The sequence below is a fragment of the Rhinatrema bivittatum genome, chromosome 13, assembly GCF_901001135.1.
Source record: "Rhinatrema bivittatum chromosome 13, aRhiBiv1.1, whole genome shotgun sequence".
Lineage (NCBI taxonomy): Eukaryota > Metazoa > Chordata > Amphibia > Gymnophiona > Rhinatrematidae > Rhinatrema > Rhinatrema bivittatum.
In genome coordinates, this window is record NC_042627.1 from 19,358,484 (window position 1) to 19,373,298 (window position 14,815).

Consider the following 14,815-nt stretch of genomic DNA (forward strand, 5'->3'; position numbering starts at 1 on the left):
GCCCCACTTATGGTGATTCAGATTGCTCTGAGGAAGATGACGAGCCCCCCGAGGAGGGAGAACTTCCCTCGGGGATAGAACCATATCGGACCATGAGACGCTTCTTTCGGAAAGAGGATCTCCCAGGCCTGGTCTCTCAATGCCTGTCAGAACTGGCTATCCTGGGCCAGGACGCCCCAGGGGAACCTAGAATGAACCCCCTGCTAGAGGGCTTGCGCCAAACTGTTCACCATTTTCCCCTCCTACAAGCAGCACAGCAGCTAATCGATCTGGAATGGAATGTGCCGGAGGCCTCATTCAAAGGGGGTCGGGCCTTGTCGGGCATGTACCCTCTGGACCTGGCGACCAAGGAGCTGCTGGCGTGCCCCAAGGTAGACGCCATAGTTAGCGCAATTGTGAAGCGCACCACCATTCCGGTGGAGGGGGGAGCAGCCCTCAAGGATGCACATGACCGGCGCATGGACGCCGTTCTGAAACAAGCCTTTGAGGTGGCAGCCATGTCCCTACGAATTGCGACCTGCTGCACCGTGGTTACCTGTTCCTGTTTATCACAAGCTCGGAACAACACCCCGGGAGAAGAAATGGAATCAGCACTCTCGTTCCTCACTGACGCAGCCTCCGACCTAGTCCGTATGGCAGCCAAGGGAGAGTCATCCTCAGTGGCAGCCAGGAGACAGCTCTGGCTATGTAATTGGGCGGCCGACTCTTCCTCCAAGACTCGCCTTACAAAAATGCCCTTTAAGGGATCCCTCCTGTTCGGCAGCTCTCTCGAGAAACTGGCTAATAGATGGGGTGCCTCTCCATTACCCCGTCTACCAGAAGACAGGTCGAGGAGGAGCCAGCGTTTTTTTCCTAGGCCATCCAGAGGTAGAAACTCTCAGCGCTTCAACCCTTACAGGGCTCGCTACCAAGCACCTCTGTCTCAGGCCAGGAACCAGTCCTTTCGACCTAAGCACAACAAGAGGAGAACCGGTTCGGGTCCCGGCCGCACCCCACAATGAGAATCAGCCGATCCATATGAGGGTAGAAGCCATAGGGGCAGGCTAACCCTCTTCTACCGCAGGTGGGTCGAGATACCTCGGACCAGTGGGTCGCCATCATCCGAGAAGGGTACTACCTGGACTTTCTTCGGCTCCCGCCGGACAAGTTTGTGGAATCTCCTTGTCCACCTCTCAAGAGGGCGGCACTAGAAGTTACCTTGCGGAGGCTCCTGTCCCTACAAGCCATAATCCCAGTGCCTGCATGGGAGATAAATTCTGGACATTATTCCATTTATTTCATAGTACCCAAGAAAGAGGGCACTTTCAGGCCCATCCTGGACCTCAAGTCAGTCAACAGACACCTACGGGTTCCCAGCTTTCGCATGGAAACTCTGCGGTCAGTCAAAAGTGCAATACAGCCAGAGGAGTTTCTCACATCCCTGGATATGTCAGAAGCCTACTTGCATATCCCAATCCATTGGGATCACCAGCGCTACTTACGCTTCAAAGTCCTGAGCCAACACTTCCAGTTCCGAGCTTTACCCTTTGGGTTAGCCACCGTGCCGCGGACCTTTACCAAGGTCATAGTAGTAGTGGCGGCGTCACTCAGGAATGATGGAATTCTCGTCCATCCCTACCTGGATGATTGGCTGATCAGGGCAAAATCACCGGCAGAGAGCCACCAGGCAACCAACAGAGTTACATCTCTTCTGGAAAGCCTAGGATGGGTAGTCAACACAAACAAGAGTTCCCTACAGCCTTCCCAGTCGCTGGAATACCTAGGGGTCCGATTCGACACCCAGGAAGGCGAGGTCAGCCTGACCTCCAAGAGAAGATCAAAGCTCCGGCATCGTCTGCAGGCCCTGCTGAGCGCCACCCGGCCCACAGCTTGGGATTCCCTACAGGTCCTCGGCCTTATGGCATCCACTCTGGAGGTGATACCATGGGCATGGGCTCACATGAGACCATTACAACGCGCCCTCCTATCTCGATGGAGCCCACGATCACAGAACTACGCCACACACCTACCTCTACCAGCCAGAGTGCGGAATCAGATACGGTGGTGGTTGCAGCCCGGCCACATGAGCCGGGGGTCAAGAATGTCCTCCCAACCTGGACCCTGCTCACTACAGATGCCAGCCTGAACGGATGGGGAGCACACTGCGAAGAACTCACCACCCAAGGGCGGTGGAACAGAGAAGAGTCAAGGTGGAACATCAACCGACTAGAGGCACGGGCAGTCAGGCTAGCGTGCCTGCGATTCGCCCACAGACTTCGCAACAGAGCGGTCAGAGTGATGTCAGACAACGCCACCACGGTGGCATACATCAACCGACAGGGTGGAACCAGAAGCCGACAGGTATCTCTAGAAATAGCCCCCCTGATGACTTGGGCGGAAGCGAATCTCCAGGACATCTCCGCCGTCCACATCGCCGGGAAGGACAACACCACGGCAGACTTCCTCAGCAGAGAAAGCCTAAATCCAGGGGAATGGCAGCTGTCGCCCACAGCTTTCCAGATGATTGTGGATCAGTGGGGGACGCCGGGCATGGACCTATTAGCAGACAGGTCCAACGCTCAAATACCCAGATATTTCAGCCGCAGGTGGGATCCAATATCCCTAGGGATCGATGCCCTGGTACAGCCATGGCCTCAGGGAATCCTGCTTATATGCCTTTCCTCCGTGGCCCCTGCTGGGCGCCATTATACACAAGATTCAGCGACACAGAGACCTAGTTCTTCTAGTGGCCCCGGACTGGCCAAGAAGACCCTGGTACGCAGACATGAGAAGACTACTGGCAGGGAATCCTCTACGCCTGCCTCCACATAGGGACCTGCTGCGGCAAGGTCCCATCCTCCACGAGGATCCAGCTCAATTCTCTCTTGCGGTCTGGCCATTGAGAGGGCTAGATTGAAGAGAAGAGGATACTCAGAGCCAGTAATAGATACACTCCTCCGAGCATGCAAGTTCTCCACATCACTGACATATATCAGGTTCTGGAGGTTTTTTGAAGACTGGTGCGACTCTCACAGCACCAATTCACATACCGCTAAGATTCCTATCATTTTAGACTTCCTACAAGATGGACTTCAGAAGGGTCTGTCCTTCAGCTCCATCAAGGTTCAGGTAGCAGCGTTGTCTTGCTACGGTCCCAGGAGTGACGGCAACACCATTGCCAAACACCCAGACATTTCACATTTCCTGAAAGGAGTCAAACACATTCGCCCGCCACTGAAGTGGCCAGTGCCCTTGTGGAACCTCAACCTAGTGTTGGAATTTCTAGCAGGATCCGCCTTCAGGCCCCTTCGAGGCCTGTCTCTCCATTTGTTAACCTTGAAGATGGTGTTCTTGCTAGCTGTGTGTTCAGCACGCTGCTTCTCAGAGCTACAAGCACTGTCCTGCCGTGATCAGTTTCTCAGAATCACTCCAGAAGCTATCCATCTTCGCACGGTTCCTTCCTTCTTACCCAAAGTGGTCTCACACTTTCACCTCAACCAAACCATATCCCTGCCATCTACGGCAGGTTTGAAGAAATGTCTGAAGCAGTACGAAATGTCTGAAGCAGTACGAAAGACGGACCATCTGTTCGTCCTTCACAGCGGGAAGAAGCAAGGGGAAGCGGCCTCACGGCCAACCATCGCCTGCTGGATCAAAGAAGTTATCAAGGCAGCCTACGTAGACGCGGGAAAACCACCACCTCTACAGGTCAAGGCTCACTCTACCAGAGCGCAAGCGGCCTCTTGGGCAGAGGCTAGGATGCTGTCGCCTGCGGAGATCTGTAAAGCGGCGACGTGGTCCTCCCTCCATACCTTCTCCAGATTCTACCGTCTGGATGTCCAGGCCAGGGAGGACACCGCATTCGCGAGGGCGATCCTGCACAGGCCTCGGGCAGCCTCCCGCCCAGTCCGGGAGTAGCTTTTGTACATCCCACTTGTTTTGAATCCATCTGCTACACACTAGGAAATGTTGAGATTACTCACCTGATAGTCTCCTTTTCCTTAGTGTATGCAGATGGACTCAGCATCCCGCCTGGCTGACGGTATACATGGGGATTCGCCGACTCATGGTAAGCCATGTTTTACTTATATAGGGCTTCCACCCTGCCGGTTGTCGACGCCTTCCGGTTGAGAACACTGGCGGTCTCCAGCTACCATCAATTGGTCAGGGTAATCCTGTTCATTTAAACGATCGGTCAGCTACAGCTTTTGCAAGGAAGATTACTGAATTGCTACACTTCCTGTGGGGTTATATGTACCCGTGCTGATGTCAGATCCATCTCCAACTGCTAGCACGAGCACACTATACCCACTTGTTTTGAGTCCATCTGCATACACTAAGGAAAAGGAGATTATCAGGTAAGTAATCTCAACATTTCCTAATGAATTTAAACAATTCGACCCGGGTTTTAAAGGCACTATATGTGGGTGTAGGGGCAAAAGATAAGCCTTTTTGGAGTACTTTTTCTTCATCCGGTGTCAGAATACGAGAAGAGAGATTGACAATGGTACTATTCTTATAATTCTTCAGTACATCTTCACTAACCTTGTCTAGTACTGGTAGTTGTATTGATTGTATTGTTGGTATGGGTTGTATCTCCCTCTGCCTCTCCCTCTCCAAGTACCTCTTCCTCTTAAAAAAGGACTCTTCCGGTTATTTGGTGGTTGGTTTTCTTTAGTAGAGTCTCTTCTCCACAATTTGCCCACCTCATATGCTCTGTTTTCTAGTCTATTATTGTTTACCTGTGGGGCCTGACTTACTGAGTCAGAAAATAATGGGGCCGAGGGATCTATGTCTAAATCGGTATTGCTACGTATTCTCTTTGGATTCCTGTCTTGGTTAGGACTATTGTGTATGGTAAGTCAGACAGATGCCTTGTCACCTCAGTGCTCCTTGAGAGGTAGAATTTAAAAGCATTGCTTGCGCTAAAACATCCCCATATGTGGGCCGCGTGAATTTTAAGAAGCAGCAAATATGCGCGTACATACCTGTGCACACATCAAGAAGGGGGCAGAAAATGGGTGAGGTATAGGAAAGGAATGGGCATTCCAGGGTGGGGGCCAAGACATGTGTGCAACTCCGAATTTTAAAAAAGCTGACCATGGCGCGCATAGGTGTGTTATCTGCCTAACTTTACTGCTGTCTGGAAATGTTGTGTTTTAGGGCTTTTAGCACAGCGTGGGGAGTTTGCAGGTTGAAGAACCAGAGGGGTCTTCATGACCTCAATATCAACTGAACAATCTGGTGGATTAATTGGAAAAACTGTTTTTTCCCTTGCATAAGCATATTTTAAAATCCACCTGCGTACATGTGTAAAAGCTCCTAAAGCCCTAATGGAAATATGCACTGGACATTTACTCGAGCCACCTCTTAAGATTATGCGCACACATATGTGCGTGAGGAGTATTTTAAATATACATGCATACTTGCGCACACAAAATAAAATTGAGGCGTATCTCCGCTCGCGTGCCAATATGTGCATTTATGGGCGCACATGTGTCCCTTTAGAGCTTACCCAGAAAGAGCAGTCCCTGATCTGTGCTGGCTCCATCCCTCTGCAGGGCTGAAATTAACCAGCCCTGCAGAGGCTGCAGTATGTTGTTTTGGCTAGAAGGGCAAACAAAGGATATTGCCTGCAGGGAGGGAAGCGATCCCATCTAGACGGTTACCCAGCTGATTGCTGGACTTACATTATAATGGTCAAGTAAATCGGTTCCTGTTGAGTCGTAATAATTTTTAGCCAAATCTACTAATATATAAATCTTTTTCACCGTCTCAAGAGTTGTAATTTTAATACCTTTCATCAGCTTTTTTTTTTCTACCTGCTTCATATTGGCATGTCTTGTTGCTAAATTTTCCTGACTACACCTTCTGCTTCATGCTTACCTTATTATGTACTGTTGCATCCTGTTGTGAGTTTATGCCTTGACTTTTACATTTAGAAGTCTGACTGCAGCTTTCCTGAAGAAGCTCCTGACTTTGCCCATCAAATACCTGGATGGATACGTATAACTTCAGTTGTTGCACACAGCTACCGCAATGTTCCAATGCTTGCTCTTTTGATTCGCCACCAAACTGTACACGAAACATGCGGCTCTCATTCTGTTACAAAAATACGATTTTTCTTTCAGTATTCATCCCACTGAATGATTCTTTTTTAATTTAGCAAAATGTATTGCATGTGCGTGTAAAGAAATAGAGCTGCTTGCCATCTGTGGTGTTTTATTAACACCTCTAACAACAGTTTAGCACTCTTAAAACTTGTCATAGACAACCAGTAGTGATGTATACCAGTGCTTCACAACTGGTGAACTTAGGGATTTTGAGAAAGTTGTATGCAGAATGATACTGGAGAATCTGCAGATGTTTTAAATAGTAGAGGGAACTAAACAGCATTCTGGGTTTTTACTCTACATATACGCCATAAAGGCGGCTAAATAGTGAGCTGCTACCTCATGCTGATGTAGTTAAGAGTAGACAAGGCTTTTCCATTATTTATTGAACAAGGAAAAGCAGAAGGCTTGTTTCTTAATGGCATGAAGTCAAGATAATTGTATTGGGAAACCCAGGGAGAGACCAGCTTCATACATATAAAGTTATAAACCTAGAGGTTGATATTCCAAGGCATATAGCCAGATAACTTACAAATTTGCCAGATAACATAGGGGCATTTCTGGGAGGCATTAGCCAGATAAGTTAAATGGCTAACTGATATTCAAAGTTAGCCAGATAACACAACCGGCTAACTCTAGTCATGCTGTAGAGTTGACATAAAGTTAGCCGGATAGCCCTCTATATTCAATAGCGCAGCAGCACCACTGAATATCCCTTCAAAGTTACCCGGATAAGTTTATCTGGCTAACTTTGCAACCCTTCTATTTCTTTAATAAAGCAAGTTGGCTTATTGTAAACAGCATTTTTCTTAGATAGGATGAATTTTAATTTAATTAGAATTTATAAGTGGCTCAATCCAAAGGTCTAAGCTGCTTCACTTCAACATACATATTTAAAACATAAAACAGACAAAAATATTTCAAAGTAAATACTCTAAAAACTAATAAGTATTTATAATAATATTAGAACACATTAAGAACTTATCCTATACGTCAGTTACAAGTACTATAAATTCCTAAAAATATTGATATTACAGTATATTCACTTCATGCCACCAGATCTTAAAATTACCATAGAGTTAGCCATTACATGTGGGTGACATCATCCAGCAGCAGCATCAGACAGACTTGTCTCCAAGATAGTAAAACTTTGAGCTTAACAGATCAAGATGCAGCTTTGCCGATGTCCTCAATGAGCACTATACATAGATGAGCTATAAGAGAAAGTCATAGCTTATACTTGAGCTTTAACCAAATTCGTGAGTTGTAATGCTACTAAGTCATAGAGTGTTGGAATCATTCAGCCAACCAATTAGATAAATGTTCACATGGTGACCACATCTCCCAGATGGTTTGGATCGTAGGATATGAAAAGCTGATTGGTTTAATGATGGAGCTGAGTTCTTCTCTTGCGGTACACCATAGCCCTTATGTAGTTCTTGTAAGCCCAATTACAGTCTAAAATATGAAAGGCTCTCTCACCATTGTGAACATGTGGCCTTGAGAAAAAGAGAGGTAGCATGATGGATTAATTGATGTGAAGTCTGGAGAACCACTCAGTTAAGAGAGAACTATATGGGGATAGTTTACAAGAGCCTGGAATTTATTCATTCTTCTGCCAGAAGTGATGGAAACTTAAAAAAAAAAACTTACAAGTCAAATACTTTAGTGAAGCCCATTCCAAACAGAGTCTTCATTAACAGGGAAAAAATGACATTACGATCTCATTCTATCGGCGGTTTTTTAACCTGGGTTTTGACACTTAACAGTCCTTTCATGAATCGAGATAGTGGATGAATGGATATCTGTTTACTGTCCACTGTGTAATGGTAGGCTGCTATGGCACTGAGATGCACTCACACTGAAGATGTGGCAAGATCAGAGTTTGAAAGGTGAAGAAGATACTGTAATAGATGCTAAGGCTGACAAAGGGAAAGAGTCAAATGCCTTTTATTTATTTATTTATTTATTTATTTATTTATTTATTTAAATGCTTTTAAAATATACCGACATTCATAGGACATATCATGCCGGTTCACAATCAACATTGTAAAGGAGGAAGAGGAAATTACAAATAACAGGGAGGGGGGAGGTGGAGCAGTGAAGGAAAAAGGAGAGGATGGGGGTCAGGTGACAGTAAGCGCAGAAGTTGCGGGAAGGAGAAAGGTAGTGAAGTGCTAGGGGAGAGAGAAATTGATAGGAACTGTGTTAAAAAAAACTGAGAATAAAAAATTAACAAATTTACAAAATCAGGAATTCCCTAGGATGCATCAACGGATTAGAAGGGGTAAGGGAATTGGAAGTGGCAGTGGAGGGGGTTTAGGTCTGATTGGAGTCAGGGTATGCTTGTAAGAAAAGCCAGGTTTTGATGCCTTTTTTGAAGTTGGGTAAGGAAGGTTCAAGGCGGAGATACGTGGGAAGAGAGTTCCAGAGGGAGGGGCCGGCTATGGTAAAGGCTCTCTCTCTGGTAGTTGAGTGGTGTGCTATTTTGAGGGGTGGGATGTGTAAGGTGCCAGCCGTGGAGGCTCTGGATGGACGATTGGATGTACGGAAACGTGGTGTTTCCTTGAGCCATTCGTGGTCATTTTTGTGAAGCATGTTATGGAGTATTGTAAGAGTTTTGTATTTTATACGGAAAGGGATGGGGAGCCAATGCAGTTTTTTTAAAATGGGTGTGATGTGTTCTCTCTTACGAGTGTCTGTGATGATTCGTGCCATGGAGTTCTGCAAGATTTGTAGTGGTTTAATTGTGGCGTAGGGCAGGCCTAGGAGAAGTGAATTGCAGTAGTCTAATTTTGATAGGATTGTGGACTGCAATACAAGGCGAAAGTCTTGAAGGTGGAGGAGGGGTTTGAGCTTTTTGAGGATGTGGAGTTTATAGAAGCCGGTTTTTAGAAGGGATTTGATGTGTGGATGAAAATTAAGGTGTTTGTCTAATACAACACCTAGGTCTCTTATAGATGGCAGGATGGGGAGGGTTGTGGGGGTAGTTTTAGTAGAGGCCTGTGAGGTAACCTCGAGTTTGTTGGAAATGAGGATGATTTCAGTTTTTGCTGTGTTAAGAGCGAGTTGGAGGCTGTCTAAGAGAGAGTTAATGGAGGCAAGACAGGATTCCCAGAAGTTTAGAGTTTCTTGTAGGGTTTTTTGCATGGGGATGAGGATCTGTACATCATCCGCATACATGAAGAAATTGAGACCGAGGTTAGAAAGTAGATAGCAGAGGGGAAGAAGATATATGTTAAAGAGGGTGGAGGATAAGGAGGATCCTTGGGGGACACCCTGGAGGAGGGGTATGCGTGGGGACTCAGAGTTGTCAATGTTGACCAGGTATTCTCTATGGGTGAGATATGAGGTAAACCATGATAGTACAGTGCCAGAGATGCCGATTTCTGATAGCCGGGATAGGAGTATTTGGTGGTTGACAGTGTCGAAAGCAGCAGAGATATCTAGTATAGCGAGTAAGAATGAGGTTCCTTGGTCCATGCCTATATGTATGGTGTTGGTGACTGCCAGAAGGAGGTTTTCCGTATTGCGACCTTTACGGAAGCCGAATTGTGCGGGGTGCAGAATGTTGTGGTTTTCGAGGTAGTCAGAGAGCTGGGTATTGACAACCTTTTCAAGTATTTTAGATACAAAAGGGAGGTTGGATATAGGCCGGTAGTTAGAGGGGTCTTTGGGGTCTAAGGTGGGCTTTTTTAGGAGGGGCTTGACTATTGCAAGTTTGAGTGGGTCTGGGACCTTGCCATATGTAAGAGAGCAGTTGATCAAGTCAGATAGAAGTCTGGATATGGATGTGGGAGAAGATAGGAGGGTCTTAGAGGGGATGGTGTCAGCAGAATGGGAAGCAGGTTTCATTCTTTTTAGAATGGTTTCAATTTCAAGGGTAGATGTTTGTTCGAACGTTTGCAGATTGGTTCTGGATGTTTTGGTAGGTAGGTGGAAAGTGGTGGGGGGCTTGGTGGTGAAGCGAAGGAGAATGTTGTCAATTTTATTCTTGAAGAAATTAGCAATTTCTGTGCATTTCTCTTTGGCGTTTTGTTCTGGGGAGAAGGGGCATGGGGGGGCAGTGAGATTAGCAACAAACGTGAAAAGGGCATTTGCATCGAATTGATAATTGTGGATTTTGGCTGCGTAGAAGTCTTTTTTGGCTTGGTTAGTGGCTTGACGGTAGTGGTGTAATGAATGTTTATATGCTGACTTGTGTGTGGGAGTGGGGTTTTTACGCCAGGTGCGTTCTTTGGCTCTAAGGTCCTGTTTGATCGTTTTGAGTTCTTTGGTGTACCATGGTTTTTTGTCTGTGTTGGCTAAGGGTATTTTTTTGTGTATCATGGGGCAGGCTTCTTCCGCTATCTTGGCATTGATGTTATTCCAAGATTGCAAAGCTGTGTTCGGGTTGGAGAGGTCCAGGGATTTGTTTGCTTTCTCAAAGGCACGGGAGATGTCTTCCGATGAGCAGTGCTTGCGGAAGGCAATAGTCTTGCTGGTGGCCTGAGTTTTATCTCGAGAGAGAGAGGATGAGGAGGGGGGCATTGTTGTGGAGGTGGGCGTTAATGATGAAATGATCAGACCAGGGGATGGGAGTGGAGGTAGGGGTGCTGTGTGAGGTGATGTGCTTGTTGACAAAGAAGAGGTCCAGTGTGTGACCAGCCTTATGTGTGGGAGAGGTGATGAGTTGCTTGAAGCCTAATGCTTGGAGGGTGATCATTAGTGTTTCACAGGCAGGTGTGATAGGGTTGTTGTCTGCATGGAGGTTGAAATCTCCGAGAATGATTGCTGCAGAGTCAAGTTTGATGTTGTTTGTTATATATTCTATGAGGGGGGATGTGTCGTGTTCAAGTAGGCCTGGGGGGGCGTAGATGAGGCAGATCTGCATAGTCTTAGATTTAAAGAGGCCAATTTCCAGTTTGTGGGGTGGTTTAGAAGGGTGGAGTTTGAGTTTGAGGTGCTTTTTAGCGGCGAGGAGTAATCCTCCCCCTTTTTTTTTGAGGCGGGGGATAGAGAAGATATCATAGGTCTGAGAGGGGAGATGGTTGATGAAGACGTTGGTTGATGAAGACGTAGACACCACTTAGAATATTTATTCCACTTGAAGGTATAGCTGCTTAGTTCATAGTTTTCTGGAAGAGACCAGGATATAGATAATTTCTGTGGATAGGTAGAGTTTTTCTGTGGATAGGTAGAGGCACTTAACCTCCAAGCTGTTAAGTTGAGAGCAATGAGGCTGGGATAATAAGAGTTCTGTTCTCTTGAGTTAACAGCATTGGATCTGATTCCAGTAGGATGGGAGGCCTGCTAGAAAGTTGCACAAAATAAGAATACCAATCTTGTCTGGGCCAGGCTGGAGCAATGAGGATCAGTCGAGCATGATGGTGAAGAACTTTTTTCATAGTTCTGGCTATGGGTGATATCGATGGAAGAGCATACATGAAGCTTGACCCCCAGTTGAGGAGGAAAGCATCCCAAGCTATTCTTAGCTCATTTGGGAGAACTGAGCAGAATTGATTTATCTTTCTGTTCTCTTCTGAGGCAAACAGGTTTACTGCTGGCTGACCCCATAATCTAAAGATTTTGTCTGCCACAGATTTTTAGCAGAGACCACTTATGTGGACTAAATATTCTGCTAAGTCTATCTGCGAGCGAGTTGGCAATCCCTGGCAATCATGGTATGCAGCCATGATTAATTCTTGTCTGCCCAAATCCAGACCTGGAGCACCCAGTAGAGGGGCCATGAGCTTGTCCCCTCTTGCTTGTTGACATAAAACATGGCCACCTGCTTGTCCATCTGAACGAGGATGCTCTTGCCCTGAAAAAGGTATGCAAACACATGCAATGCATTTCAGCTCCAGCAGATTTATTTGATATCAACTTGTCTTGGGAGACAAAGTGCCCTGGGTTCAATAGAAGCCGACATATACTACCACCCCTTCGTGAAGGTGTCCATAGTCAATGTTATTCGATATGGAGCAGGACAGAGGCGCACCTCTTAAAGAACATGAGATTGTTGCTATACTGGAGCTCCTGAGCCATCTCTTGAGAAATTAGTTCCAATTCTGGGATACCCAGATTGAGTTCCGCTCCAAGGCCTGATGTATGGTATATTTCCAATCTTGTAACTTCTACATTGAGTTTTGCTCCAAGGTATTATGTATGGTACATCTCCATCTTGTAACATCTTGATGGAATTTGTATGAACATGTGTGAAATTGTATGGTTTCTATGAAATTTAATGATTGTTAATGACAGTTGTTTGTCAAGTGTTCTTTATTTTTTCTTTTAATATTATGTATGTTTTTTTGTAAATCGCCCAGACCTTGTTTGTGTAGGGCGTTTAATAAATTTTAATAAAATGAAATGAAATCTAGGAGAAGGCCTGTGTAAGTCAATCTCACTGGGGACATAAGCCCCATTAAAGTCATCCAATATGCAGGTGAGATAGCTGCCATACATGTGGTTCCACTGCCATGTGTCCCAGTACAACTAGTAGAGATCTCGCTGTCATTCGCTGCGATGAGAGCAATTTGTGAATCAATGAGAGCAGGATGAATGCTCGATCCAAGGGAAGAAATGCTTTCTTCTGTAAGAGTCTATTCATGCATCTATAAATTTAGTCTTTGAACTGGCATCAAGTTTGACTTCTTGAAGTTGATCAGAAAACCTAAGCTCTGCAACAGTGCAGATTGTCGAGCATGAGAGTGAGCTGTGATTAACCAATCATCTAGTTAAGAAAGACTTGGATTCCATGACATTGTAGATAAGCTGTTACCACCGCCAGACATTTGGTGAACACTCTCTGGACAGCTGAGAAGCTGAACAGGAGCACTCTACTGGTAATGGGTAAAATCCACTTTGAATCGAAGGTAGTGCCAATGTGAATGATGAATGGGTATGTGCAAGTAAGCATTCTTGCAGTTCCCATACACACATCCCTTTGCCCTTCTGAATGTAGGGGAGTATCATGCTGTGTGTGTTGATTTTGAATTTCTCTCTAAGCAGATGCTAGTTCAGATGTCTCGGATCAAAAATAGGCTGCAGCCCCCCTGATTTCTTGGATGAGGAAGTACCAGGAATAAAATTCCTGAGTGTGTTGTGACATAGGCAGAGGTTTGGTTACCTGCTGTTGTAGTACAGTCTGAACTTCCAGTCACAGTTGCAGAAGATGGGATGGATCCAGCTGTAGCACAGTGGGAGAAGCAGTAGGCAACATAAATGCAAGCACACTATTTGGAGGACCCAAGGGTCATTGATGACAAGGCACCACTTTTCCAGAAAAAGTTGGATCCTGTCCCCAACCAAAATGGAGGGAGGTAGACTGAACAACGGCTGGGCCAGTTAAGTCTATTTTTGCTGCCTGTGATTTCTTTGTCTAGGTATTGCAGCAAGAGACGGATGATGCTGAATTGGGAGTGGCTGAGGACCTTACCGATAATAATCCTGGAAGGGGCATCTGTGGAAATAAAACCACATATAATGATAGAAGGGCCTTTGCTGTGCAGATGGCTGTTTGAGGCCTGTTGAGATGGATTATACAGCCTTATTTTGATCTTTGATCTGTGCTATGGTTTCCCGCAGTTTTTCACCAAACAGATTACCCACTAGGCAGGAAAGATCCGCTAATTTCTTATCTACGTCTTCTTGAATTGAGCTGGCCCTAAGTCACTCCATATGACAAGCACCTAGGGAATACACAGAGGTTCTTGAAACCAGAATAGAAGGCTTCATAGACGGAACATAAGGCTGGGGATAATGCTGAGATACTCTATCCATCTAAAGGAAATTTCAGTTTCTGCAGGCAATCATGTATATATTGTGCATTTAGAACTGTGGATCATAATTTATGCAGTGAGTATGGCATACCTTTTTACCGAACTAGTCTAGAAACTGGTGATCTTTTCCAGGCAGAGAAATGGAATGAATCCTCGACTTTTTTTGCTTTTCTCATCACAGATTCAACTACCACCGAATTATATGGTAGCTGCATGACACCAAAGCCTAGAGATTCCTACAGCTTAAACTTCAGGCCCAATTTTCTTGTGATTGGCATAAGAAAAAAGGGAGCTTCCCATATTATTAGCAATAGAGCACTGAGAAACACGTGGACAGGAAGAGCCAAGAGTCAAGATTTCAGAAAGCCCAATAGCTCAGAGTGAGGGTCTTTATCTTTACGAATCTGGATCACCAGAAACTACAAGACTGGTCTCTACCAGAGAACGAGCTTTCTCCATAGCAGGCCCCATTTTATGGAACACCATCCCTCCAGAGTTATGCTTTATTAATGACAAGAAAGCCTTCAAAAAAGCCCTTAAGCACTATGGGGCAGATTTTCAAAGGGTTACACGCATAACCCCTGAAAAGCTGCCCCTTCCACCCCCTGCATGCGCCGAGCCTATCTTGCATAGGCTCGGCTGCGTGCGCAAGCCCCGGGATGTGCGTAAGTCCCAGGGCTTTCCTGGGGGGCATGTCGGGGGCGTGTCGCGGCCGGCGCATCATCGGGGGCGTTCCGGGTAAGTTTAGCAATATTTTGGGGATTGTGCATGTGCCTTTTGTGTGTATCAAAGGGGTGGGAGTAGCTAATTTTCAGCTTTTCTGCTATTTTTTCTTGATAGTAATTTTGGAAAGAAATTGTGAAAAAAAAAAGTTTGTGGAGGTTTTCCTTGACGTGGAATTGCTGATTTATGGTTGAGAAAACATTTTGGGTAAGTGGGGTTTATTGGTAAGAAGATACA

General features: G+C 45.8%; 1 protein-coding gene across 2 annotated transcripts in view; it reads right to left on the minus strand.

The window, feature by feature from the left end:
- The window catches only part of REC114 (REC114 meiotic recombination protein), a 58,907-nt gene that overhangs the window by 6,364 nt on the left and 37,728 nt on the right, over nucleotides 1-14,815 (minus strand). For both annotated transcript variants that reach the window (XM_029575689.1, XM_029575687.1), the window contains one exon: nucleotides 5,866-6,081. In XM_029575689.1, the coding sequence (XP_029431549.1) occupies nucleotides 5,866-6,081 (216 nt within the window). The remainder of the gene's footprint in view (nucleotides 1-5,865; nucleotides 6,082-14,815) is intronic.